The 27896-nt window shown below is 38.1% G+C and overlaps 1 protein-coding gene across 6 annotated transcripts in view; it reads right to left on the bottom strand.

Moving 5' to 3' along the window:
• Window positions 1-27896, bottom strand: part of Epb41l4a (erythrocyte membrane protein band 4.1 like 4A) — a 231624-nt gene that overhangs the window by 94803 nt on the left and 108925 nt on the right. For 4 of the 6 annotated variants that reach the window (XM_071612342.1, XM_071612343.1, XM_071612346.1 and 1 more), the window contains 3 exons: window positions 13143-13194; window positions 9002-9080; window positions 752-849 (listed from right to left, as the gene is read on the bottom strand). In XM_071612342.1, the coding sequence (XP_071468443.1) occupies window positions 752-849; window positions 9002-9080; window positions 13143-13194 (229 nt within the window). Of the gene's footprint in view, window positions 1-751; window positions 850-2982; window positions 3041-4679; window positions 4785-9001; window positions 9081-13142; window positions 13195-27896 lie in introns of those variants that run through there. The other 2 variants (XM_071612344.1, XM_071612345.1) reach the window with 2 other exon arrangements.

Below are 27896 nucleotides of genomic sequence, written 5' to 3'. Positions count from 1 at the left end.
TAATACAATGCTGTACATACTCCGTCTGTTTAACAAAGAAACAAAGTGAAACCAGGAAGCTCACTATACTGCTCTTACAAAAATTCTTCTCCCTATGTTAACCTACCTTCCAAGCCCCAACCCAGTTCATCTATTCCACAGCTTTCCTGGGATATTATTTCTACATAATTTCCAGTCTACAAGTTTCATAGGGCCAAGAATCATGCAGTCTTGTTTCCCTAGCTAGATTCTTAAAAGGTGTTCAATAATCATTAGTAGAAATAGTCTCAGCCTTAGTCTCTAAAAAGACAGAAGAACCCAGAGCCATCCCATATGGCTGCCACACTGATGTCAAGAGCCGTGTGCCACACTGAACTTGGTGCTGGCACCTGACCATGTGGAGTCTATACAACAGCTGCCCAGAAGCAACGTTATCTTTGAGACACAACAGTTTGTCAGGGAGGGGGCAGGGTGTAGAGGCACTGAAATCAAGTGGGATGTAGAGTAGAGCAGATTTTTAGGCCCTCCACTAAAACAAGAACGAATGCTATTTCTGCAACTAAAACTCCATGCAACCTACTACAAGGGAAATGTAATTGACTCCAGTTTTACCTCTTCTGAAGGACACTGGTCAAAACCTGAATTCTGACTAAATTTTTTTTCCAACTGTCATTTGATAAGAAGAGTTTTAGAATATCAACTTGCATACAAAGAAAACTTCTAATATTTCCCCCAGACATTTCTGAAGCAAATACACTGAAGTGGAACATACACTGGATGGCGTAGGCTCCCAGCTGAGCAGCAATGTTGACGGGGCAGGGCAGCCGGCCCTGAAGCACATCTTGTTTCACCTGCAAGAAAAACTGATATCTAAAAGAGAAATGGAAAAAAGAGATTAACAATCTCTTACACGACTTGAATCTGAAGTTTCAGGCCCTGAACATCAAAATCAAAACTAATCATCTTAGTGAAAATTAAGTCACACTCCATTCTTCTGTGAAAGGGCTGTGGAATAATGGGGACCAGACCAGCAGAACACACCTTACAGAAGCAACTTGCTGGTGTTGGGGCTAAGAAGCTCAGGCTCTCAAGGTAACTGCCTGGCTTGCATCCCAGCTCCACTGCTCAGTGCTCTGGGATCTGGGGCTGCTGCTTACCCTAATAGTCTCCTTACCTGCAAGACTGGGGGAGTGACAGTATCCACCCTATAGGTGGATGTGAAGGTTGAATAGAAGGTACTTTGCCTTTGTCATTACTGCCCCTGCCACCACTACCACCACAGAAGGCTCTTACCAGGAGGAATAAGTCACAAGGACCCCACCTCCACTACAGTGTTATCTACAAGGCTCAAAATTATGTGTCCAAGACAAAAAGATCATGAGGTTTAATTCCATCAATTCTCCCACTTTCTAAGACCCTGTCCATCATCTGTGGCTTTACTCATTTCGTGTTGCCAAAAGAAAACCTATTTAAATTACAGTGCTAAGAACTACTCTAAACATTGTAAACACTACATCTCATTCTAAGGATTTTTTAATGTATATATTTTTAGTTGCAGTTGGACACAATACCTTTAATTTTATTTATTTATTTTTATGTGGTGCTGAGGATCAAACCTAGTGCCTCATGCATGCTAGGCAAGCACTCTGCCACTGAGCTACAGCCCCAGCCCTCATTCTAAGGATTTTTACATACAATAACATTAGGTAACACTTTAAAAATGAGGCCAATCCTATTATCTCCATTCTACAATTGAGGAAATTGATAGAGATGAAAATAACTTGTCCAAGATCTCACCAAGAACCTAAGCAGTCTGACCCTAGAACTCTCTCAACCAGATGTCACTCAACTTTAACTAGCTTTTTGTCATTTCTTATTCAGTCTTTCTGCCACTGGGCTGAAAGAGGACAGAGATTTATGAGCCAAATTAACAAACCAATACCAGGCTTGATCACTGTCACTTATACATGTGTGCACACACACTCACACGCCCCAGACTATCCTTTTGTGGCTTTGCTTCACTTGCAAGGTGAATTTTGACATCATTGGGAGAGGCGGAAAAAGTGAGAGAAATGAAGCAGAAAAATCAGCTGAGATTAACAGCATCTTCAACGGCTCACAATAAAGCCCTTAGAGGGGGAATCCAATTGTAAGACTACCAAAAAGCAGGTGGCAACTTTGATCGCAAGCACAGGCTTGAGCGAAAACCTGCTCAAGGCCCCATGCTTCCCCACTGCCTATTTCAGTAAGTGGCACCACCATTCTCAGATTCCTGCACAAAGCAATCTGGGAACACTTGGTAATAACCCCAGGCTCCCACACTGAATCACTAAATATGCTGGTTTGGAAAGTGATAACTTCTCTCCACCCCTTAGTTCAGGTCATTATGCCTTGGATTTCTAAAACCTCTTAACTGGTTTGCCATCATCCATACTTACCTTCCTTCCAACCTTCCCTAGGGGTAAACAGCAGTATGTCACTTCTTTGACTTAAAAAGCCTTTAAAGACTTCTCTCTGCCTTCAGGATAAAGTTCAAGCTCCTAAAATGGTTTATAAGATCTCTGCTTTACTTTTTTTGGCACCAGGGATTGAACTCTGGGGTACTTGACCACTGAGCCACATCCTCAGCCTTATTTTATATTTTTTTTAGAGACAGGGTCTCACCGAGTTGCTTAACATCTCACTGTTGCTGAGACTGGCTTTGAACTCATGATTCTTCTGCCTCGGTCTCCCAAGCCACTGGGATTACAGGCATGCGCCACTAAGCCCAGCTCAATAGTTTACTTCTCAAGCCAAATCTCTTGCCACAGACCAGGGACCACCACTACTCCCTGATTTGCATTCATTTCTTGAACCCTATTAAACTACTTTCCCTTCCCTGGAATACCAAATCCACTTTGTAATGACCACTTGTACTCCTCTTACAGAGGAGAAAAATCGAGCAGAATAATAGAAGAATTTAAATGAAACAGTTTATAAACCAGAGACATTTGCTGGAATTACTTCTGCTTGCTGGAAACTTGCATTTGTTAGATCCTCCTTCTTTATTAGTACCTTTGAATTTCTTTTCCTGGAGCATTTAAAAAAAAAAAAAAAAACAAGTCACAGATGCATATTCATGAAGATTTTTTATAACATCTGACTAGATAGTCAAGTACCTTGCCAAATACAGAAAGAGGCTTAATACCACAAGAACTTGCTTTGAAAAGGAAGAGAAATAGGGAGATGAGAAAACAAAGCAAAGCTGAAATATAGACAAGCACACACAAAGAAAAAGAAACCATATCATATTGATGAGGCATTCCAGCTATCTAGGGATCAGCACATAATAACTGCTCAATAAACAGCTGTGATAGATGGGAATACTGATGAACAGATAAGATGGACAGATGGATGGATGGAAGGAAGGAAGTGAAGGAAAACCATGAATGCTATTTGCTGTTTCTGAGAAATTCAAGAAGAAAAAAAGGACATCTGTTCTAATTTCCCTGGGAAACCTGCCTTTTAAAGATACCAGATATCTTAAAGTTACTGAGTTTTAAAAACCCACCAAAATCAAAGAAGGCAAGAGAACTATTTTTAATTAAGAATTTTACTAATTTTGTGACACATAGATGCATATAAGACAAATTTATGATGATGATCATGTTTTCATATGCTAAACACTTCATAGTCTCTCAGAGCCTATTTTAATTACATATAACTTATTTTGTCTATTTAATGGGAGTTAGAGTACAATTTATTACTTTATTTAAATGAAAAAGATTTAAAGTTGCTTGGTCTTTCCTTCTGTGTCATTCTGATTAAAACTAAGAAGAAATGCTTGAGTCCTTGTTTGTCTCTGGTTTTAATTAGGGCGAACCTATACCCTAGTTGGCCTAGGATGGTTCTATCCTGTTTAAGCCTATTAGAGTGGTATGATTATTAATAACTATGCTTACCATTCTTTAAAGTGTCAGGCTTTGGGCAGGAAATTATATTATGAACCTAGTTATACTGTACCTTATTGGAAAAAAATGCTGATTAAAGATGATGTGCTTAACAAGGAAGTTTCCAGAACATAGTATATTACAAAGCAGAGGGCTCCATAAAGCAATTTCTAGTTACTTGCTTATGGAAATTAATATATTGATGCATATGCACTGTCTCCCAAACTAGATCATGAGTCCTGGGGGAGCAGGGATGACCTTCCCCGCCCGCTCTCACATGTAAGACTGCACTACAACCAGCACTACCCAAGTGATAAACTGGAAGCATTAGCCTCACAGCTATCCACACATCTGATGTTTGCTGAAAGGAGCTGAACTGAAACCAAGGATGTGTAAGTCACGGAGGACCATACACAATTTAGCAATTATCGGAGCAATTATTAAGAAGAATGGAAAAAGGAGAAGATATGCTATTAAAGAAGGGGCAGAAAGATCCTATTCTTACGGGAGCCCCAAATGGAAGATGACGCCCACCCCCCCTGCTCCATGAGGGAAAAAAAAAGGAAGAAAAAAACATCATGAATGCTCACACCAAAAAGCCTAAAGAGAGGACTGGGGCTGTAGCTTAGTGGTAGAGTGCTTGCCTAGCACGTGTGAGGAACTGGCTTCAATTCTTAGCATTAGATATAATAAATAAAATAAATGAAAAATAAAGGTCCATTGACAACTGAAAAATATTAAAAATAAAAGAAGAAGAAGTCTGAAGAGAACCTTCCAAGGACTTGAGATCCTGGTGCAGAAACCAAAGACATGGGGCAGATAGAAATTTGATCTCTCACTCCAGTTGAATGTGAGTACAGGACTATAGGAGGAGAACGTATCTACACAGGAGGTGATGAGGAGCAGGACTGTTTTCTTCATCCTACAAAGAGCAGGAACACAGAATTTGATAGCAGCCCAATCAACATGAATAAAACTTAAATGTGAGGGGTACAGAAAATGTTTATAACATCATAAAGTTAAATAGTGATTAGAAATGGCAGGTATGGCTTAGAGACATAAAACAAGGGAAACATCTAGTGATTTTCAAGAGAAAATAAAGATCAGGAAAACAATCTTACTTTGAAGTTTAAAACCGATGAATGATAAGGGAACAAATAGCAATAATATCACCTTACATTTTTGCACAGCCTTTTAAAGTTCATAAATGCCAATTGTATCCATAATAGAATATGAGCCTTACACCTTGGCTCTAAGGGAGATAAGGACCGTTATTTACACTGAAAGGAGGTGGCAGGGATTCAGGACATGAGCATATGGCTGAGCTGTTGACCAAAGCAACTAAAATCAGCTGATCTTCACACAGAAGAGATTATGGATTACAAAAGAAAAATAATAGCAGCCAGTCATTGTGGCACACACCTGTAATTCAAGGTGGGAGGCAGAGGCAAGTTCAAGACCAGCCTCCTCAACTTAGTGAGTTCCTGTCTCAAAATAAAAAATAAAGCAAGGGCTGGGGATGTAACTCAGTGGTTAAGTGTCCCTGAGTTCAATCCACAGTTCAAGGCGGGTGGGGAGAGAATGATAACAACAAATCAAACATCCATTTTTATAAGCTAAAAAAATCTGTGATAAGTGAGTCATTTGGACATAACTTTTTTTTTTTAAGTTGCTAGATGTGTAGAAGTTCAGGGAAATGGCAATGGCATCATAGCTAGGCATGGGGCAATTCTCTCTCCAGGTGGACTGAAACCAGAGCTCCCCCTGGTCACTGCTGAGTTCCCTTTCACTCAGCATTGGAATACTGAGCTCCCTGTAGGTACTGAATGAAGAATGAGAGAGTGAGGGAAGTCTGTCTTGACCAACAAATTCTAGAAAAGCAGGCCAGAGAGAGAAGCAGGATGATTACACAGTTAAATGAACACCTACACTCAGAGAGTTCTGATTAAAGGATTGATTTAAACCTGGAAGACTTAGCTCAGGGCTCCACACTGATCTTTTCCTAATTTTTCAATCTATTTGAAAAATATAAAATAGCCATCATTATTTCCATTTTAGCTACCCTTACTATCTATTGAACACTTAAAAATTCTGTATCATTTAAAATATTTCTCCTGGATTAATTTATATATTCCTTCAGTCATCTTCTTAAAGAAATACTATAATTCCCTTAGACAAATGAGAAAAGTGAGACTTTGAAAGATTACATAATCTTCTCAGAAATATACAACTAGTAAGTTTTAAGAAAATGAACCTCTGCTGGTCTGAGCCTAAGCCTGTCTTATTCACCAATGTGTGTGTTATACATACATCAAATATGCAGAGGATGCAAACGTATAAATGACATTTCATGCATGGAAGAATATCAAAATATTTTAATTAGAATTGAAAATAAGCTTAACAGATCTCATAAGGACACAAATTATTTGAAGGACTAAAGAAGAGAGATTAGATTTATTCTGTATAGACCCAGAAAGAAAACATAGTACAAATGATAAAAGGGATCCTGGTTGAATTTTGTTGCCTACTTTTGTTTTGTTTTTGTTTTTTTCCAGAATTGAACCTATGGCCTCATGCATGCTATAGAAGAACCCTAGTCTTTTCCCATTCTAGTCCATTCACTTCTAGTCCTTTTCCCCTAAGTACACTATCCTTTTGAAATATTGCATATAGTATGATCCTGTATGTGCATGAGAAGATTCACTGCAGCATTATTTATAACCTTTTTTTAAAAAAAAAAAAGAAAAAGAAAATAATCTCAATGGCCATTTACAAAGGCATGGTTAAATAAATTATGGAACACTATGCAGGAATAAAAAGAATAGGTCAGATGGTGAAAAGATCCATATAATATATGATTTTCAAAAAAAATCTGTAGATTACATATAAGCAAGTTTACTATACAGCATTGTATTTTGTATACAACACAGATTAGGTTGGAACAATTTTTGAATAAACTGAATCAAAATAAACAACTTGAAAATGCTGGCCTAAGTACCCTTTTCCTTTAATAGTATATGTTGGCCCAGGCAGTGGTGCACCCCTGTAAACCCTGTAAATCAGGTGGCTAAGGCAGGAGGATGGCAAGTTCAAGGCTAGGTTCAGCAAATTAGCAAAAGCCTGGCCCAAAATAAAGAATAAAAAGACTGAGGATATAGCTCATTGGTAAAGCACCCCTAGGTTTGATCTCAAGCACTAAATAAATAAATAAATAAGTTGGGGTATTGGGCTTTTCTGTTTCAGTTTTTACTTTTGCCAAAATTATACCTTGCAATTGTCTCACTTTTTCAGGTCCTGTCCCTTTAAGTTAACATATTCATGCAATTCAATATCTTTCTCTTCAGCACATTTTAATAGTCAGTATATAGTGATATCACATTAAATGCACATTTGACTTACCTAAATTCAAAAACATGTTTTGGAAGGAAGGAAGGAAGGGAGAGAGAGAGGGAGGGGCATAACCACCATTTGTAATCAATTCCATCCCTGGTTCTTAGCTATATGATCTGATCTAATACTTGAGAAAAAACAGGTTACACTAGAAATAGACATTATACACAAATCCTTGTGTTCTGTTAACAAGTCATTAGTTGATCCTGAAGGGAAATTTCTGATTACTCAATATGTGGTTAACAAAGGTCAGATAACACTAAATCAAATATATTTGGAACCTAACCCCAATTAAAATGCAATTTCACTGTATTGTTAGGACAAAGAATGAAATAATAAATATTAACATCTATTCAACACTTACTATGAGCCAAACACAATTATAGGAGCTTCAAATACATCATTCTGTCTAAAGTTCATAAAATTTTGTGAGACAGTTGCATCTCCAATTTTACCATTGAAGAAACTGAGACACAGGGACAACTTCAAAACATGGAACTTTCACTGTATTTTAATAAAATGTTGTTCCATTGCAATTCCCTAATGATTACTGGTATTGAGATATTTTTATATCACTAGGACTCTGTTTCCCCCCTGAAACTCTAATGTAAATACCACTCCTGTGTGAACATCCCCTCCTGCTCCAATGGCCCTTCTCCCAGAGAGATGTACACTGGGAAAGCCTGAACTGGTGTCCCAGTTTTCAATGTGCTCAGCAACGACGTGACAATGAAAGACAGGAGTGCAGGCATCCACGTGTTCCGAAAATGAGGCCTAAATGCGGCACTTCAGAGTGGGATGGAAAAGGTTTGATTAGCCTGCCCTCTTCTCACTCTTCTGTGTGCAGTCCAAAATAAAGACAAAAGAAAAGTCTAAGATGAAAGGATGAAATAAAATAAAACCACAGGCTGACTTAGTTCTCAAAGATATGATTTCCAATTTTTAAAATACCATATGAGGCTCTATTTGAACCCCTGATAAAGGTTCACTGGAAAATTGGTCACTTAAGTTAGGGAAAAAGCTTTTGTTTTTGGTGCCACATGCAGCCAGGTCACTGGTCAAATAAGTTAAACACACTATTGTCTGCTCTTTATAAATCATTGTCGAATGTTGGCATGGCTATTTTGATCACCTAATTAATACCAACTGGAAATTCTGCCTTCACAGAAATAAAATATTTGATGACCAAGGTAAAGTAATAAATGAAAACACAAGTGTTTTCTCTCCTTTCTTAATAGTAAAAGTAATTTTCTTTTCCTGTAGAGATAAATGAAACACCTGAATAACTGATATTTTAGCTACAACTAATAAAAGGGAAACAACTGACTCTTCAAATGTATATTTACATATGTAAACCAAGCACCCAAATAGCCTTCCACTATGCAGTTCAAAGGGCTATTTCTATATGGATACAAAGGCTGAATGCACGCTTAGCAGTAATAATACAGAATCTCCCAACACAGCAGATACAAAATCTATCATCGTGTCTGTCACCCAGGTTCATGTCATTTTTCAAACACATCTATCATCAGACACTGATTTGCCTCACACAATGCTAGTGTAAATTTAATTCTCACTGGAAATAAATTACAAAACCATGTAGACACATATCCAAAGGCTCGACCCCAGTTTTATTTGTTTCTAATAAAGCCTTTTGTATATACCCTACATGTATCTGTTCAAAAACAAAGTCAGTACTGTACCTGGTTATTTCTTCTTTCAGTTTACATGGATCTTCAGCATAGAACTTAATACCAAAATACAAAGTATATGGAGGTCCAGCTAAAATAAGAAATAGAAATTAACTACGGTTCATTTTATAGCCAAAGTAGCATTATAATATTACATAGCTACTAAGAATTTGACATAAGAAAACAAAATGGAAAAAGCAGAGTTCAGAACTATCAACGGTAAGAGCTCAACTATGCATGAATGCGTATGTATATATGTGTGTATGTGTCCACAAGCAAACATAGACAACATGCTGGGTCAAATACACAAGAATGTCACTGTTTCTTTTATCTGGTTAGCAAGGTTGCACACAATTTTTATTATTTCTATTTTCCCATTATTCACAATTTCTAATATATATAGTTTTTCATAACAAAAAAAGGATATTGATAAACAAAATAAATTATTTAGAAAACCACCCATTTGTTCACTTCAACTACCAAAATTTTTTTTCAACCTCTCTACAAAAAACTGGAAACAAACTCTCAGCAGCAGGTGGACAATTTAAGTCAACCCAACCACAGCACATACACATGATCTCAAGCAACTACTCCAACTGACAGAGAGTTCTTTACATGCTGATGTGAAAAAGATCACCAATCTACATTCCTGGGTGCAAAAATACGGTCCTTTTTGCACCTTGTGTTTTTTTTCCTGGGAAAATACATAAGAAATTATAATCAGTGGCAAATTTTGGAAGATGAGATTAGAAACTTTCTACTTTTAAACTGATTAGTTAGAATTTTCTTAATTATCAGTGGGGGCTATACCATAGGATTCCGGACAATAATTGTTTCATTCTTAAATTCTTGTGAGTGTAAAAATATATTCTTACATGTGTAAGAGACATTTCTTGTCTCATGCATTTAACACACACAGAAAAATTAAGTCTACAAATAATAAAAAATAATCAGAAACAAAGCCTGGAATTGTACATACACATGCAAATATAAAATAAGTAATCAAACACTCACATTGTGCAGAAGGACCAAGGTCCCTTGGGTGCCAACCACAATATATTATGTTTTTACTAGAAATATTTCTGTGTCATAGGGTATAAATCTAATGTTCACTATTTTCAAAACTGCATACTTTCAAACTGTTCTCTAACTAAATCTAATGTGCTTTATTTTAAGAAAGATTATTTTGCTTGTTGCACCAACTGATGGTCACAGTTGCAATCTTTTTCTTCGACAAAAGGGCTCCCACACAAACAAATAAGAAAAGATGTCAAGCATGCATCCCAGTAAGGCTGTCATTCTGAATAACTGACAATAAGCCTGGTCTTTCTATTTTCATTTTTAACCGAGTAAATAAAATGACAAATTTAGAAACTGGCAAAAAAATCAATCAGAACAAGTAACAAAGACATGTTTACAATATGCAAACTATGTTATTTATTATTATCATACACACATGTTTATGTTTGTAATAACCCATAGGCCTGTTCAAGCATACAGATGACAATCAAGGCCAGGGTCACTCCCCTCATCTGTGTCTTTCTGAGGAAGGTACTTCTTATGCTGGTGTTTTTTGAAAGCAAAATTTTTAAAACTTTGCTCTAATTTTTTATCCTTAGAGTTGATTATAAGTTCTTACAATTACTGATGTTTATATGTTTTAATGTTTACTTAAGCACTATGTGTTTCTGACAAATAACACCTCTACCCCTAAACATAGATGTCAGGGAGGCAAGACTATTAAATATTTAGAAGAACCAGGAAGTCCACCCTTGGCTGCTCTGTCTATGTCAATCAAGCTCTGTGTTCCTGAGCAGATGGGCCTGCTTGTGCCCACAGGCAGCTGGGGTTGGCACCTAGGGGGCGGGGAGGCGCACAGATGCTGCCGAGACAGCGCACAAAGGGAAGAGGCCTTCTCCAGACCACAGAGCTGCTTTCATTCTGTGGCACATGACAGATTACACTCTATTCACCAAGCACAGCTATTTGAAATGTGTTCAATAATGAGCAGTTAAGCAGAACTTGGAAAAATACACAACAAAAACCAGTTTGACTTAATATTCTTAAAGGACTTTTGGCCCAAATAAGCCCTCCATTCCCCACTCAAAAAGCCCCACATGAAGTGCCTTGTGTTCTAAATTAAGGCATCATTACTTTGAATTGAATTTAGTAATGTACAAAAATGTTTCATAAACACTTCATTCTCCACAACCACCTGGTAACAGATGCTGAGGAGTTCAGCAATTTGCCTTCCACCACAGTTTGCAAGTATTCAGTGTTCAGTGCTGTTTCGGCACTGTTCTACGCAGCCTCTTAAGGAAACCAAAATTCTAACTCCTTTAGTGTGAGAAAATATTCTCATGTACATCACTGTTTGGTAGAGCAATCAAAGGGTAAGGAAATGTTCATTTTGGAAAAAGACTATGGCTAGCCATATATTTTTTGGCTTCCTATTCTAAGACTAACTGCAAAAATCAGGTGCTAGTGAAGCAAACAGCTTAATTATTATCTTAAATTCATGTCATTCCATACACTCAACATTAAAGAAACTGAAATGAATATTATTTTTCTTTAGCCAAAATGTCAGGAGCCAGAAACTGGAATCCCCTAACCTACAATTCGTAAAAACTAATTTCAAGGCTTTTCATGACTTACCCACAAGAATCTTGGTGACTAGCTAATGTTCTGTTATTTTTATGGATGTTCCTCTTGACTATCCTATTGGAGATTTGAGAGCCATTTTCCTTCAATAAGTATCAAAGTAGTTCATGAAATGAAATGTAAGTATTCTTCAGTGATATCATATTTCTTCAATTGTAACAGAGTTTCATTCTTACTGCTTATCCAACTTTTAACAGTATTAATATCTTTAGGACCAAAATTACTTTTTACAGTGATATTTAAAGAAATATTTTCTATCATGTAAATGGACATTTACAATGTGCCAAAGAACACTTAATAATGAAACTTAAAATGATTTCAATGTTTTTCTTTATAACCTCAATGAAAATATCAACCTCCTCCTTATAAAAGAAATCTGCACGTTTATTTTCAAATAATCATTCCTGAAATTTTTCTAATTTTCCAATTGGAATTTTAAAAATTGGTTCAAATGGGCTGGAGCTGTAATTTGTAAACTCTAGTGGCTCCTTCCACAATGGCAGAAAAGTAGAGAAACAAAAACGATGCTGATGTTGAGAGAATCAGGACTTTTTTTTTTTTTTTTTTGGGGGGGGGGGTCCTGCAGTTCCTGGCATCCAATTCATCTCCAAGGCCTACCTGTGTTCCTACTCAGATCTGTGAACCATTTGCAACCAATGGGGAAAGAGTCATGAAAAGTACAGACTTGGAATGGGGTCATAAGGCCAAAGAACCCAGTAGGGTTCTGAGGGGCAACAATTCACACATTTAAACCAAATGTTCTAATGGGTACAGAGCTTCAAAATGGGAAGATGAAGAAAGTTTAGAGAGACAGTGCTGATGGCTGCACAACAATGTGAATGCACTTACTGCCACTGCATTGTACATAAAAAATGGTCAAAATTGTATATTTTGTTATGCCTATTTTACAATTTAAAAAAAAATTTAAAGGGCTGTTCTGTTGTATACTTAAGCAATCTGTGTGTGTTTATAAATACAAAATGAGCTATCGAAATTATATTAAGATTAAAGAATATATATACTTATTTGTACTGAGTATCCTAGTAATATGCACATTGATAAATACAAAAGCTAACCCCTGAAAATGGATTGTGTCTCTCTGAAGCCACAGTAATTTTTCAGGTCACAAGGACACCCCTTAATTAAAACCACTCCATAACCTCTCATCTTGTTTTCAAAATCAATGCCTCTCTGCCTTTTCTATACTAAGGCCAAATTTTAACGACAAGCATATAGAAAAATCGCAGAAAAAAAATCGAGGGAAGATGTACCCCTAGGAGAAATTCAATACAGCATTAGGATCTACTCAGAGTCTGATTAAACTAAAATTGCAGACAGCTTAGCAATGCAACATGGGAATACCCCATTTCTATACTCTGGTACTTGAGCACTAGTACTCACCTCGACAGGACTAACACCCATTTCTGTACCCAACAAACCACAGACCTTACATCAAGCCACCCCCTCAACAAAGTTAAAATTAAATACCTACTGTTGATCAGTTCTTTGTGTTCGGCAAGGGTTTTTGCAGGATCCAGCCAATACTGTGTGAGGTAGAAAAGGGTAATTATAGAATTAGTTGCTTTTCATTGGCCTTTACTTCAAGAATATTTGCAAAATGCCATTTAAATGACATTTAAATACTTGCTAAGTAAAACACTTCATTTATCGTATATGTACATGAACATACATGAGAGCTTTATGCAACTGAAACATTAAAGGAAAAGAAAAATGATGCTGAGGTCAAGGGAGAGGCAGAAGAGAGAGGTAGAGCTCGCTGGGCCCTTGGCTGAATTATTATCTTAATTATAAAGCCAGTAAACCAAGATGCTTGCAAGTGGGTTTCTTACTACTATTCGTGGGGAAACAAAAGCCATGCAGAATGCCCTCCAAGTGTCTTTCCAAAGTTCCTATCGCAATCCCCTTAGAGTCATCCTCCTCCCAAAATGCCCCCAACCTCTTCACTTCCAGTCCTATCCCCTACATGTACTGCTCTATGTGATAAGAAAAAGCAAATTAAATCAAACCATCCTTAAAGATGCAGGAGAGCAGCTCTGTACAGTGGCTGAGGACCTGAATCCCAGAGCAAGAACATGGGGATGCCATTCAGGATCTCCTCATCATCACTGTGTAGCAGGGAAAAGTGACTGGACATTCTGAACCTTCCTTACAGAGTTTCTATACTGATTAAATAAGTTACTTCACGGAAAGCCTTTAGAACAGCCCGGGGCTCACACTAAGTTTATGTATCACATGCTAGGGATGATTATTATTAAGGTATAGGGTCATTTTTTATAATTGCTGTTAGCTGGTTTAAGGTACTTGCTTATTAATTCAAATTAATCTTTAATGAATTGAATTTCAAGCAGGAGTGGGAAAATTCTGGGTCCTGGGAAAAGGCTTTCCTTTAAATTTTACCTTTGTGAAATAAGATCACTGAAAGAGAGAAGACTCAAGCCTCTAGCCTCATCTCTCCGTCTGCAGGGAGAAGCCACAGAAGCAGATAAGGCACCAGGAGATCTCACATAAGCACAGAGGGAAAGAGGGCTGCCCTGGAGGACCTACAGGGAAGCAGAGATGGAGCTTCTCCCCCACTGTTCTAGACAAATCCAAGAGGCCCTAAGGCCAAGCTGCCCCATTCGGTGTCCTCATGTTCCTGAACGAAGAAAGGAAGCAGGAGCTGGCCCACCTAAGCTACCTCGTCCCCAGCACTCTTGGGCTGGCCCTGCTGAGAGCATTCACATCTCTCCTGTCACTCCTGGAGCAGGAATCAGGGGCTGCAAGAGAAGTCCAAGAGAGCCCGCCTGCCAGTTTCCTGTTTCCTTCCCCTTGGCTGAGGGAAGAAATGCCTTATATAACAGGCAGAGTAATTATAAGTAATAGTTATAATATTTCATGCAACCCCCTTGCCTTTTATCTCCACACCAAGTGTGTATCATACTCATTTTATTACATACTAAACTCTGTTTGTGCATACAATGTCTTCACTATCTGTCACTCATATGGTAGCTTCAAGTTTCCAAGTATTTTACAAAGGAAAGTAACCAACATACACAAGTGGAACAACTTAAAATACAATTCTCATTATTCTGGTATTGATCATTTCTCATTTCTTTAAAGGTCTACAAGCATTCACTTTTCAAACAGAAAAGATTCGAGGCAGAGGCTGTAATCAGTGAAGTGCTTTTGGATCCCACGATAACTGAAGATGTGACTTTGAAATTAAAATAGTGATTCATAGGGAAACCGTGGCTCATCCAAGTAGACCAAAACCAATCCAAATGTTAAGCTGTGTGTTGGACACACAGAGCACACCCATTCCTCTGTGTAAGAATTCTTCCCACAAAATGGAAACATTAGGTAGATGGACTGTTTCTTGTCATTCATGTTAAATAAAATAATTTGATTAATGCAATATTTCTCAAAGAGGGAGAAACCAAAGAAAACAAACATAAATTCCCACTAACACTTGTATTAAGCTTCTATTGCTGCATAATAAATGACTGCAAAGTTAGAGGCTTAAAACAACACCCATTTATCATCTCTGAGTTCTATAAGTCAGCGGGTCCCTTTGCTCTGGGTTTCACAAGGCTGAGATCAAAACCCCAGTGGGCTGGGGTCTGAGACGGTTGTTGAGCTGGGGGACTTTTCCACAAGAGAAGCCCAGATGTCAAAGCACTTAGAATATTGATCTCAATTTTTGGTCTTACACATCACTTATATATGAGGACTTAATAAGTGCTACAGCAAGAAAGGAGAAAAGGGGCAGGGCCTCTGCTCCAACCTTGTCTCTGTCTAATCTTGTCTTGAAATTAGTAATGAACAAATTGGAGGAAAGCTTTTTAATTTCTCTAACATCATCACTCCAATGTAACAAACTTTACAAATTTTTTTATGCATTTGTCTTTGGTAGTAAAATTTTTTAAATTTGTAATTAAATTTAAATGGGCTCATCAAAACAAAAACTGTACATATAAGTAGGGTAATATATGATGTTTTAAAATGTGTATACATTCTGTCATGTTTTTGTCATTTGTTTGTTTTGTTTTATTTTCCTGTCTCCAGAGTGTTTGCCAATCAAAATTCAGCTAAAGAAAACAGAAAGGAAGCTCTTTAAGTGGAATAACAAAGACTCAATAACATATCTTAAAAATGTCACATTAATGGGGCTGGGTTGTAGCTCAGTGGTAGAGTGCTCACCTCGCATGTGGAGGGCACAGGGTTTGATCCTGAGCACTACATAAAAAATACAGTAAAGGCATTGTGTCCATCTACAACTAAAAAAAAAAAAAAATGTTTTTAAATGTCACATTAGTAATGATCTATACAATTCTAAAATAAATCACTCCCCATGAGAATGATTAAATTTATGAGGTAAACATCATATTAAGCAAAATAAGCCAAATTCAGAAAATCAAGGTTTGCATGTTTTCTCTGGTATTTGAAAGCTAGAAAGGCTAGAAAAGTGGGGGAGGGTATCTTATAAAAATCCAAAGGAGACCAGTAGAGGAAAGGGACCAGTGAGAGGGAAAGGGGAAATCCTAGGGAATGATATTGACCAAATTATATTGTTAAATTGTGTGGCTATATGAATATGTAACAATGAATCCCACCATTGTGTATAATTATAATGCGCCAATAAGAAATATGGAAAATAATTCACAAAGCAAAAAATGTAATGAAGATCCTGAGATGAGTTAGAAACCATAATTCTGCAGCAAGAAAAAGAAGAGACAAGATTCAAAGGCCATTCAATCAACTCACTGCACATTAGATATGCTAAGCATTAATCCAGAGCTTGCCATGCACAAATGGTATTTGATCAAAATGGAAACCAGGGGTTACAGAGGTCAGACAATGATAAATGCTCCAGAACACAAATAATAAACACAACCTACCAGGTTTCATAAGCCAACATCTTGAAATGCAAAACCCACGTATGTTCAACCAAGGGAAAGATATGACCTTGGAACCAAAGCAGCCACACTATGACAGCACTTGTCACCACTCATTATCAACAAGCAATCAAACATAGCACACGTCAGATCACAATGAGACACATCGGGATGCTGCTCTGTAATCTAAGAGGAAAAAGGGCTCAAGAATTTGCCAATGAAAACAGCACCCCACTTTTAAGGGCTACATCCAGAATACTGGGCACAAAGTGGCAATATTCTAGATGCAGGCTCTAATCCTGGGGTGTCCTTTATTTATTCATTTAATATATATAGACATTCCCTATACTTGTTCTTTATACATCACGTCAGACACTGTCCTGGGGAGCACAAGAACACAAAAAAGATGAACAATACCTGTCCCTAACATCACGGCACTTACAGCATAGCAGGAGATGCATAGACATATAATTATAATATAAGGTAGTTAAGTGAGATAATAATGTGTATATGACATATAATGCAAGATAATAAAATAATATACAAAGAAAATCAACTCTGCAGGCTGGGTATACAAAGGCTTTGCTGAACAGAAAACCACTAAATAGTGTGTTTGTGGAGGAAAAAAAACACCTTCCCCAAAATAAATAGGGGAGAAAAGAACCTTATTTTGTAAGAAATGTGTCTATCAGCTCAACTGCTCTTAAAGCAAATGGGTCCATTTTTTAAGTGACAACATCTAAATGTAATACTCCACATCCTCTGCAAACAAAATCAGTGCTGCCCAAATAGCTAACAAATACTCAGCTTGAAAAAAAAAATCAACATTCATGGAGAATGCTGTGGTTTGACTATGATTTGTCTCATCCAAAATTCATATTGCAACTTGGTTCCCAATGTAATGATACTGAGAAGGGATGGATTCTTTAAGAGATGACTAGGTCACAGGGAGCACTGTCCTCATAAATGGATTAATGCTGTTCTCCAGGGACTGGATTATTTACCACAAGAATGGGTTATTAAGACCATCCCTTCTGCTTTGTCTTTTCTTCTCATGTCCACCTGCCCACCATGTTTTAACATACACAAGGCCCTCACCAGATGTAGCTGCGCAATTTTGGACTTTTAGTTGCTAGAAGTATGAGCCAAAATAAACCTCTATCCTTTATAAATTACCCAGTCTCAGGTATTCAGTTATAGCAACAAAAATAGACTAAGAGAACTTCCAGAAAGAAAAATCACCTATCCATACTTTCCACCTGCCCACGGTGAAAGGAAAGAGAAACATCAATCCAGCTGTAAAAATGTGGTACTGGCCACACTCCTGTGTGGCTTTTCTGAATGGTACTTGGGTGCACAGCTGTCTTATCTGCCCAGGTGAGTATGAGGAGAAACACATGTATTCATATTGTCTCTCTCAACATTCAACCTGTTCATTTTCTAGGAAAGTCACTTTTCCCCTTGACATTGCTCTCCATCTGAAACTTACATCCTGTTGTTTGTAGTTCACACATTGCATGAGAATCTATTTTGTAGGAAGATAACAATCAACCAAAACAGACCCGGGTCTCTCATGCATACTTCATACAGTCAGCTACCAACATAGGAGAGAGTTAATACACCATCTCCCAAACACTCAGTCACTAAGGAGTCAGGACCACAATCCTCTCTGGCTCTTATTCTTTCCCAGGATGGGAGAGGCAAGCAGTTAGGTAACCTTACTGCATCAGTCCTGTCAATTTTAATAACAGCACTGATGTAACCTGGAGAGAAATGACAGGCCCTTCGGACAATGACAGTCTTGGCTAAACTGCCCTGGGCTTCCTTCATTCACCTGGGCTTATAATGTCTCAATTTCATCAATTTCCTAGGTTAACAGTCTCAGAATTAGATCTTTAAACACTAATGCTGTCCAGTAAATCAATAGCCTAACCTTGAAAAGATATGAATTAAATCCAGGGTACAACCTCCCATTTTCTAACTGTTCTTTTAGAGTCTCCTAGAGTTCTAAAAGTAGAATAAATCCTCCAAAGTCTTAAGTAGAAAACAGACAGAATAAAATAATAAAAGCCTTGCTGCATCTTATTTCACACTGGGTATAATACTGATTCTCCTTTAGAAAATCTAGGAATGCTACATTTATATTTAATAATATTTTCTGTAAGCCAAAGAAAAGGCCTTAAAACACCCTGTAGGTTTTTTTGTTTTGTTTTGTTTTTTCAATATAGTAAAACAACCTCTTGATCTGGGGAGTAAAAAGAGAGATGGTCATTTGTCAGGGACTAGAGCACAAAGATTTCAAAAAATGACAAAACAGGTCTCTCTTGGGAACTTTAAGACTTCATATAATTCACACGTATGTTCCAAGAAATCCAGGATTGTGGTGACAGCTATTTGTGCTTTTCCCAGCCCTCCTGTAAAGAGCTCTCAGGTCCTCTAAGCAACATTAACAGGATGTGGTCTTAATTTGCTCCATGCTATGAATCACAAAAGCCTAAGGACCGCCAGTAAAACCACCATAACCAAACTCTCTCAGTAGAGAAAAAAACCAAGGGCCTGTTGTTGGAAGGAGAGGGAATTGTAACTGGGCACCATTTTTCAGCAAAAAATGAATTGCAATGAGTCACCATAGGCCTCTGGACTGTGTCACCACTCTTAGGGTTAAAGATATAACAAGAGCAATGACTAATATTAAATTACCTTGTGCCAGGCACTATTGAAGATTTCACATTTATTTCTTGTTTAATCCTCTTAATATCTTGATGATGCAGAAACTATTAAATTACCACTTAAAATGAAGAAATAAACACTGAGTAAACAATTTGCCCCAAAGTATAGAAAAACATCCACAGAACTGAATTCCTTTCATCTTATGCCCGGGGCCAAGGTACTCTCTAGATTACTATCTGAACCACAATGCATAATTTTAATTTCAAAATTATCATTCTCAACTACAAATTCTTCTTTCCCAGCTTCTTTCCTCTAGTATTCTAACTCCCCGAGGACATCCAATTCAGTGATCCTACTAGTGTTTCATTGTTCCTCCAGTTGCCCCCCACCCACGCCCTGACCTCCCTCATTTATCCATTGCAATCATTCACTTGCAGTTGTCCTCATTTCCCTTGCACATCCTTCCCTCCACAATGTCCATGGGGACAGGGTAGACCACACAATGGTTAACTTAAACTCCCTCCCTTTCCTGTGCAGGAACCCAAGGGCTACACACAACTGAAAGCTCAATCATTCATTCATCGATAATCCAAGGAACCCTTGGAATCACCCAGAATTCTACTATGTTGTACCATCTTACTTGCCTAAATAGCTCCTTGACACTTTCTCCTATGTTCTTAAACCTCCAGCATCTCACTCTCAGCTGAAGATCTCAGTTATTTCACTGAGGACAGGCCTATGCATTCTCAGCCACACACCAATCTGCCTGCCTCTGTGCTGTGTCCTGTCCCCTCTCACATTACTATGGAGGAACAGTCCATGCTCCACTTAAGTGCATCCAATTATCTGCTCATTCCCGTACCACCACCGTTTCCCTTTCTGAAAAATCATTCCTGGCTGAATTCATGCCTTTTTCAAAATAAAAAAAAAAAACTTTTTTTTTGGGGGGGGGTACTGGGGATTGAACCCAGAGGGGCTTCCATTGAACCACACCCCCAACCCTTTTAATTTGGAGAAAGGGTTTTACTAAGTTGCTGAGGCTAGCCTCGATCTTGTGATCCTCTAGCCTCAACCTCCCAAGTTGCTGGGATAACTACATGGGCCATGGCACCTGGTCAAAATAAAAAGCTTTCTAATTCCTATATCTTCCCATTTTATTTCCACATTTTAAAAGGAATATATGGAAAACAAAAGTTGTTTTATGTTATCTCTCTCTTATCTTCTCTTGAATTCACTTTAACACAGGTTGAGTATCCCTTATCCAAAATGCATTTTTTCAGGTTTTCTAATGCTCCATATAGATAATGAAAGATCTTGAGAATGGGACCCAGGTCTAAACATAAAATCCATTTATGTTTTATACACATTTTATATACATATAGATAATTTAATACAATAGTTTAGTTTTGTGCACTTAACAGAATATGTGCACACTGAACCTTCAGAAAGTAAAGGTGTCACTAGTGCCACCACCCATGTGAACAACCCCTGGATGTCTGGCATCTCCATCATTCCCACCCTGAATTTATATGCTATCAATAAACAATCATTTCTCACACTTATTTATAAATAATTCACAGCCAACAATATTGCACTTCATTAATAGAGTGAAAAATTAATGTGTTCGTGGTAACCAAACAGCACAGGAGCATCACCAGAATATTGCAATGACCCTCTTATTGTTTAATGACAGAAACAGAGTCTTCACCCACTTACCTAAATGTTTGTTACACGCTTCAAGGCAGCCCTTCCCCTGGCTTCTCTCTCCTACTTCACTGCCCATACTTTCACCACCACCTTAGCTAGTTGTTCTTCATCTCCTAACCAGGAAAGGCCAGACTACCCAGGCTCACACTTCACACTGAAGCCCAAAGCTATGAACACCAGTTATATACTGACAACTACCAGATTTATAGCCAAAGCAGAATCTTCCCCTAAATCCAACTATTTATTTGACATCTCCACTTAGATGTCAATTAGAATCTTAAATCTTGTATGTCCAAAAGGGTATGGATGATTCCACTTCCCCCAAAAACAAATCAATGAAAAAAAAAAAAACAACAACAAACTTGTTCTCCTGTCATCTTCCCCATCCAAGTAAATGGTACAAAACTCTTCTGTTAGCTCTGAGCATCCATCTGCAAATCTTGTTGGCTCTATGTTCAAAACAGAAACAATATGAAAAATTCTCTCAAATCCCGTGTCAAGCAGCCATTGCCTTCACCTATATTTCTTAAACTCCTTTAATGGTATCCTTGTTTCTACCTTTGCTGTCAGAGGAATTCTTTTAAAGCATGAATCAGATCTGCTCACTTTTCAGGCCAATATCCTCTATTAGTTTCCTTATGGTCAAATTCCCTTTGTTGATCGAAAAGGCATGTGATTTGACCCCACTCCCTTCACTTTCCACTCAATGTTTTTTGGATGAAGCACCAAGAAGGACCTTAAGGAGAGTATCAGCAGAAGCCGGAGGGCTCTGAAGGAGGCTCTCTGCAAGGGCTTAAAGAAAAGCAAAGAGAAAGCTACTGGAAGCAGGAAGAAAGGGAACCTTATGAAGGGGCAGAAAGTTTAGAGATGCTGTTGCCAGTGGCAACATGGAAAATAAAAAATGTACCTAATGGACTGGATGATCCAGATAAGGAGATTTCCAAGCAGACTGGTGAATGTGCCGATTGGCTTCATTTTGCTGCCTATAATGAAATGCAAGAGAGAGATAAGCTTAAAAAAATGTTAAAATATAAAAGAGCCAGGACTTACTGGGTTTGGAAATAAACTTTCTCATTCTTCGTCTTATCAGAAGGCAAATGGTGTTATAATTAAGACATGGCTTCTAGGCAAAGATTGAATCCAGTATGCTGTCAGCAAAACTTGAGGCGATGGTTTAAAAAAAAAAAAAAACTTTTTGAAATGCTCCAAAAGATTTAATATGATGTCTCATAGACCCTTTCAAAATAACAAAAAAGTTCCCCTAAAAATCCTAAGGGCTTTTTTTCCTCAATAGTCTTATAGGGAATCCAACGTATATAAAAGAGTTTATTTCAAAGCAATTTGTGTTTCCTTTGTTAACAAAGTAGATTAAAAATTGATTCATAAGAAATCCACAGTTTTTTAAGAGAATTTTCCAGCTTGGGATGGGAGGGGAAAAAAAACAGACATTACAGACTGAAAAGAAGCGAGAAACCTCTGAACTCCCCAATGTTCATTGGCAAAAAGCAGAATGAAAAATAAAGAAAAGTCAGTAAATAGAACCAAGAGGCCCAAGTGCAGGGACAGGCATCACAATGAAACAAATTCTAGCCAGTAAGACCAAGCCCTAATCAAAGAAATGGCTACATGAGTCTGATAAATTTCCAAACTCAAATTATGCAAATATTGTTGTCAACTTAAAACTAAACTATAAAAAACTAAAACAACTCCATTAATTAGTTAGAAATGTTTGTGCCAGGTATCCTATGCATATCACCAGTATTGCTGCTTGTGAAGTACAGCCATATAGCTTTCTCACTATCTTAATTCACAATTCAAGAGGAACTGTACTCAAGGAGTTGGAGTTGAACTTAAAAGTACCCAGAGTCTTATTTGATGAGATTCTAGACTTCAAGTGTGAATCCAATGTTATAATAAAGATGATGGGCGGCATGAGTGCATTTTATGTGTCGGAAGAATACAAATATTTTTTGACCAGAGAAAAGACTCTCATTGCTTTAAAACATGTCTTCATAACTGTTGATACTACTCCTATCAAAAGGTGTAATGTAATATTTCCTCTCATTACATGCGGGCTGACCTATTTCAAAGCAACAGAAGTAACACTGTCTGACTCTTGAGACTTGATTCATAAAAGGTGATACTGATAGGTAACAGACTTGAGTAGTGGGAACATGAGGTTAAGGGATAATTCTACAAACTGAGATTACTGTGCTCACCCCTACACGCTTTCTTTTAAAAAGCAATTTACTGGAGACCATTCTGACCCTGCCTGGCTTAAGTCAATAGTATATGCTACACTTCTCAGCAAGCAACCTATTATCTGCAGGAGAAATGTAGACCCAAAGACTCCTACCTGTCGATAAGAACACAAGTCACCCTGAAAGGGGGTACTTTCGTGACCTTTACACAGATTCCAGGATGCAGGGAGATAGGATAATTAGAAGCAAAGTCCCCTAACCATAAAATATGTAGGAACAATTCCAATTAGAACCTGTCAGTGTAGGCCAAGGTGACCCAGAGGATCTTTAGCATGTCATTATAACAGTAAAATCTCCCCTCCATGGGGTAAGACCATAGCAGTCAGAACTTGAAAGTCCAATGCAATCCTGCTATCAGTCAGAAGAGGTGGATGTGGTAGGACACTCTGGAATCTTCCCTGGGACCCTCAATAAAACTAGAGGGCCAGAGAGGCAGGCACTATCCCTTTACTCTCTGAGAGGACCCATTCTCTCTTCTGAGAGTGTCTCCTTTTCGCTTCTCTTCTAATAAACTTATGCCTGCTATTATGTGCACCTTGTCTGAAATCTTTCTTCCATGGTCACAAAAACTGGTGCCCAGGACATCTATAGTTGCTCCAGCTCTGTGGATAGCCTTGCTCTGCAACAATACAGCTTTTGTCCTGCCATCCATCCTTCATTCCCTCTTCTTCTGGATGCTTGCCCTTGAAAACCAACCAGTATGTTGTGAGGAAGCCAAGCAACAACATGGGAAGTCCACACGTCCTGAAACTGTAGAAATTAAATACGTGTTCTAGTAGCTGAAAGTGAATGCAGTTGTAGCTAGCCAAGTAACTTGACTCAGAGGAGCCAGGCCAACCCTCAGGATTATAAAGCCAGTAGGGCCTAGACCTCCTCCTCAGCGCCACACCACAGGGTTGTGCCAAACTCCAGAGTGCACAAATTAGATGGTTAGAACAGGGGCGCGTGGAAGCCTTACCCTTTTCTTCTGTATTTACATGGGTCTTTCTCCCTCAATGACTGTCTAGTTTCAGGACTTCAAAAACCAAGGGACTACTACTGCGACTCTAGCCTTCTGAGAGTCCAACTATTCATCTTGCCTCTCCACTTCAATGGATTTTAACATATTCAGAACTGTTGACTCCCAGTTCCAAAAAACAGCTCCTCAGTCCAATCTTAACCTTTCATACTTAAAATTTCCAACAGATTCCATATAAATAGGCTTCTGGGCCCATGAAATGTGCTCTTATAATAATCAAGAAAACATTGAGAATCATTAACTCTAAAACCACTGCTTTCTCATAAGCCATCCATCAATCAACTGTCTGAAATTCTATCCTTTATAGTTCATTCTGATTTAATCAGGAAGGACAGTCCGATTTATAAAATATTAATGATAAAGAACTCAGGCATTGGGCTGGGGTTGTGGCTCAGTGGTAGAGCGCTTGCCTAGCATGTGCAAGGCCCTGGGTTCGATCCTCAGCACCACATAAAAATAAATAAAGATATTGTGTCCAACTGAAAATAAAAATAAAAATAACTCAGGCATATTCCTTTCATATATTTATACAAAGAAGAAGAAGCCAGTCACAGAAATTTCTCAAGAACCTATTTTATTGACAAGAAAAATACTTATAATACTTGCACACCATGTTTTATATATAAATATATTAATGTATGCATACATATTGATTTTTCCACCAATCCTGATAGTTCTTTTTAAAGAATTTTGTACCTTTATCATTTTCAAGTGTTCATCTATTTAATCTAGCTTTGGTGAAAAAAGGCACTGGGTACCATTAATGAAGAAGGAACTTTCTACTTAAGATAGAATTCAGTTCTTCACACTCCTTAATCTGGAAAGCAACACATTTATGAAAACTATAGGATAAAATATTTTATTATAAAAAATCCACGGAAGATGCACCAGTGCCTGTGATCAAACATCTGAGAAGGGAAAGGGGAAAAAAAAAACAAAAAACTATAAAAAGACTAAGTTCAAGGTAATTCGTACAGCTCTCTTGACAATTCTAGGTTTTTCAAGAGCATTTCAGAATCCATGTCAAAATTATCATATACAATAAAGAAACTAAAAATCAGTCAAAGCCTGCTCTCCTTTTCCCAGGGGCTACAGTGAGGAAAGTAGGCAATGCACCTAGGGGCTCCGTTTTGCAGGTGCTGCTTGGCAGGGTCCCCCAGTGTTCTTTCAAGCATGTGAGCTCCTAACTTCTCGTGACACTTCACCTGACTGTGCTCAGGATAGAGAAGACCATTTTCTAAATAGAAATGTTCCAGAAAAACACCATCTCTTTCTTTCTTACCAGACACTATTTGTCTAGTCTAGAGAAATAGAAACATTTACGCTTTTATTACAAGCACTATTTATTATAAGCAAATTTTTAAAATCATGATGCCCAGCATAGTGACTCATGCATGTAATCCCAGTGATTTCAGAATCTTAGGTAGGTGGATCCCAAGTTCGAGGCCAGCCTCAGCATGTTAGTGACACCCTCAGCAACTTAGCAAGATCCTGTCTCAAAAAAGAATTTTAAAAAAGAACTGGGATTGTAGCTCAGTGGTAAAGCACCCCTGGGTTCAATGTCCAGTACAATTAATTAGTCAATTAATCAATAAAGCATAGGCTCTACAACCATACAGCTACTGGTGACATTATCTGGACTCAAATCCTCATATAACGTCTTCTATTACACACTATACTACCCTACCTCTTTCTAGACAAAAATACTCTTAACAGCACCCAGTAGCTGCCAGAATGTTATAATACCACATATAATTTCTTATGATCCCATCAACTTCTTAGCTAACTTCTCAACATCTCAGTAATGCTTCTTCTATTCTTTTTCTAATTTTTTTTATTTTTTAAAGCTTTATTTTATTTATTTTATATGGTGCTGAGAATCAAACCCAGTGCCTCACACATGCAAGGCAAGCACTCTGCCACTAAGCTACAGCCCCAGCCCCTCTTAAAAAAATAAATAAATAAGTGAAATCTGCTGAAAATGAACAAACAAAACATGGTTTACGAGGCTCTTCAAAGTGTGCAGTGAACAAATGTTCATTACTGAAAGTAAACAATAGAAGAGGTCTTTCATAATAAGGTGACAACTTCAACTGCAGAAAAGGAGGGAGCACAGACATGGAGGCAGGGAGCACTGTTGTCAATGCCCTCACCACCAACCAGCCTGCCCACACAGTCCAGGGAAGTTCTTTCCTTCAATAACAGTATAGATCATTTACTATGCAGTGTTATTTAACAGGCAAATACAAGGTGGTATTTGCATGTGAAAGAAGAGGGCCCAAAGCATTTCTGGGGGTGGTAGAAGAAAGCTTAAAGAGGAGACATTAGAAATACACATGGATGGAAAGAGAAACAGGTTTCAACCAGGCAAAACTGAGAGCGAAAGAGAACAAGAGTATTTCATCACAGAAGCAGCAGATGCAACACTCTGAGATATAACGGTACAGATCAGGAGCTGCAGGTGGTGCAGGGTAGCTACAAGGTACCTGGGGTGGGGGTTTTAGGTGGGGGACTGCAGAATCACAATGGAAGAAAAAGAGCTCAAGATAACCAAGGGCTCTATATCTTGAAGGACCTTGTAAACCATGTTTTGGAGTTTGTATTTTCCGGCAAGGGAGCCTTTAAAGAATTTTAAGCCACAGAGGAGACATCATCAAGGATGCCTTTCTGAGAGAAAACTGCAAATGAGGTAGGGAAAATCTACTGGAGGTAGCAAGATCAAAGACAAGAAGTCCAGTCAAAAGCTTTTACAGAAATCCAAGCTAATCTGCTAGTATCTTAACTAAAATTGGAGTTTGTAGACTGATTCTGGAGAGGTTGGCAGGAGACCATAAGTACCCTAAATTGTGTTTACAACCAGTCATGCCAGTTTAGCTATTGACAGTATCCATTTCCACTCCCTAAAGTATCATTTGGTGGCAGGTGAGCCATGAGGGGAGCGGATCTCATCAGCTGGAAATGATCTAGCTCCTGCCGTTAGGTGGATGGTGGTGGAATTCACTAAGCTGTTCAAACAAAGGTATGGACACTTTAAGAATGCATACGTGAGGACTTCCCAGGAAATACCCATGCAACAGAGAGTTTCAAGGATCTTAATTCCCAGATCCTCAGCTTCCCTATATACTCCTTCCTAAAACTGGTCTATCAAGAATAGACCTGAAATTTGGAGGAAAGAAGATGACTACCTTGTGTTTGAGGTACCTGAGAGATTACCAAAAATAATTTTGTTTTATTGGTCCTCTTTTCCCATTGCACTACCTTTTCAAAGGCCTTCTTTCCCATTTAATAAAATGGCAGACCACCTGCCATGGCCCATCACCCCACTGCGAGGAAAATCATAGGCACACTTGTAAGTACTGGGGTTAACAAAGATGGCTTTAATAAAGACTCCATAAGCCAGAAGAGACAGCTTTATATCATTCCCCACTTAATACATATTTCTGGCAAAGATAAGGCAAAGTGTTAGATGCCTGATATTTTGGCGCAGAGCTTGGGTGTTCTGAAATCAGATTTATTAGAGTAGAGCAGCAGAAGGAGTGATGATGTTGGTTTAATGATTTTTCAACTTTCATCCTCTTTCTATGATCAAAATATGCCTGGCTCATGAGGAAGAGTCCCATAAGAATAAAACAAATCAAAGCCTCGGGAAGACTTCACTGAAGGCAGATCTGTCTCCTCTAGGTGACAAAAGCCTT

Source organism: Marmota flaviventris, chromosome 5 (assembly GCF_047511675.1).
Source record: "Marmota flaviventris isolate mMarFla1 chromosome 5, mMarFla1.hap1, whole genome shotgun sequence".
NCBI classification, from domain to species: Eukaryota; Metazoa; Chordata; class Mammalia; order Rodentia; family Sciuridae; genus Marmota; species Marmota flaviventris.
This window is presented reverse-complemented; position numbering and strand designations above follow the sequence as displayed.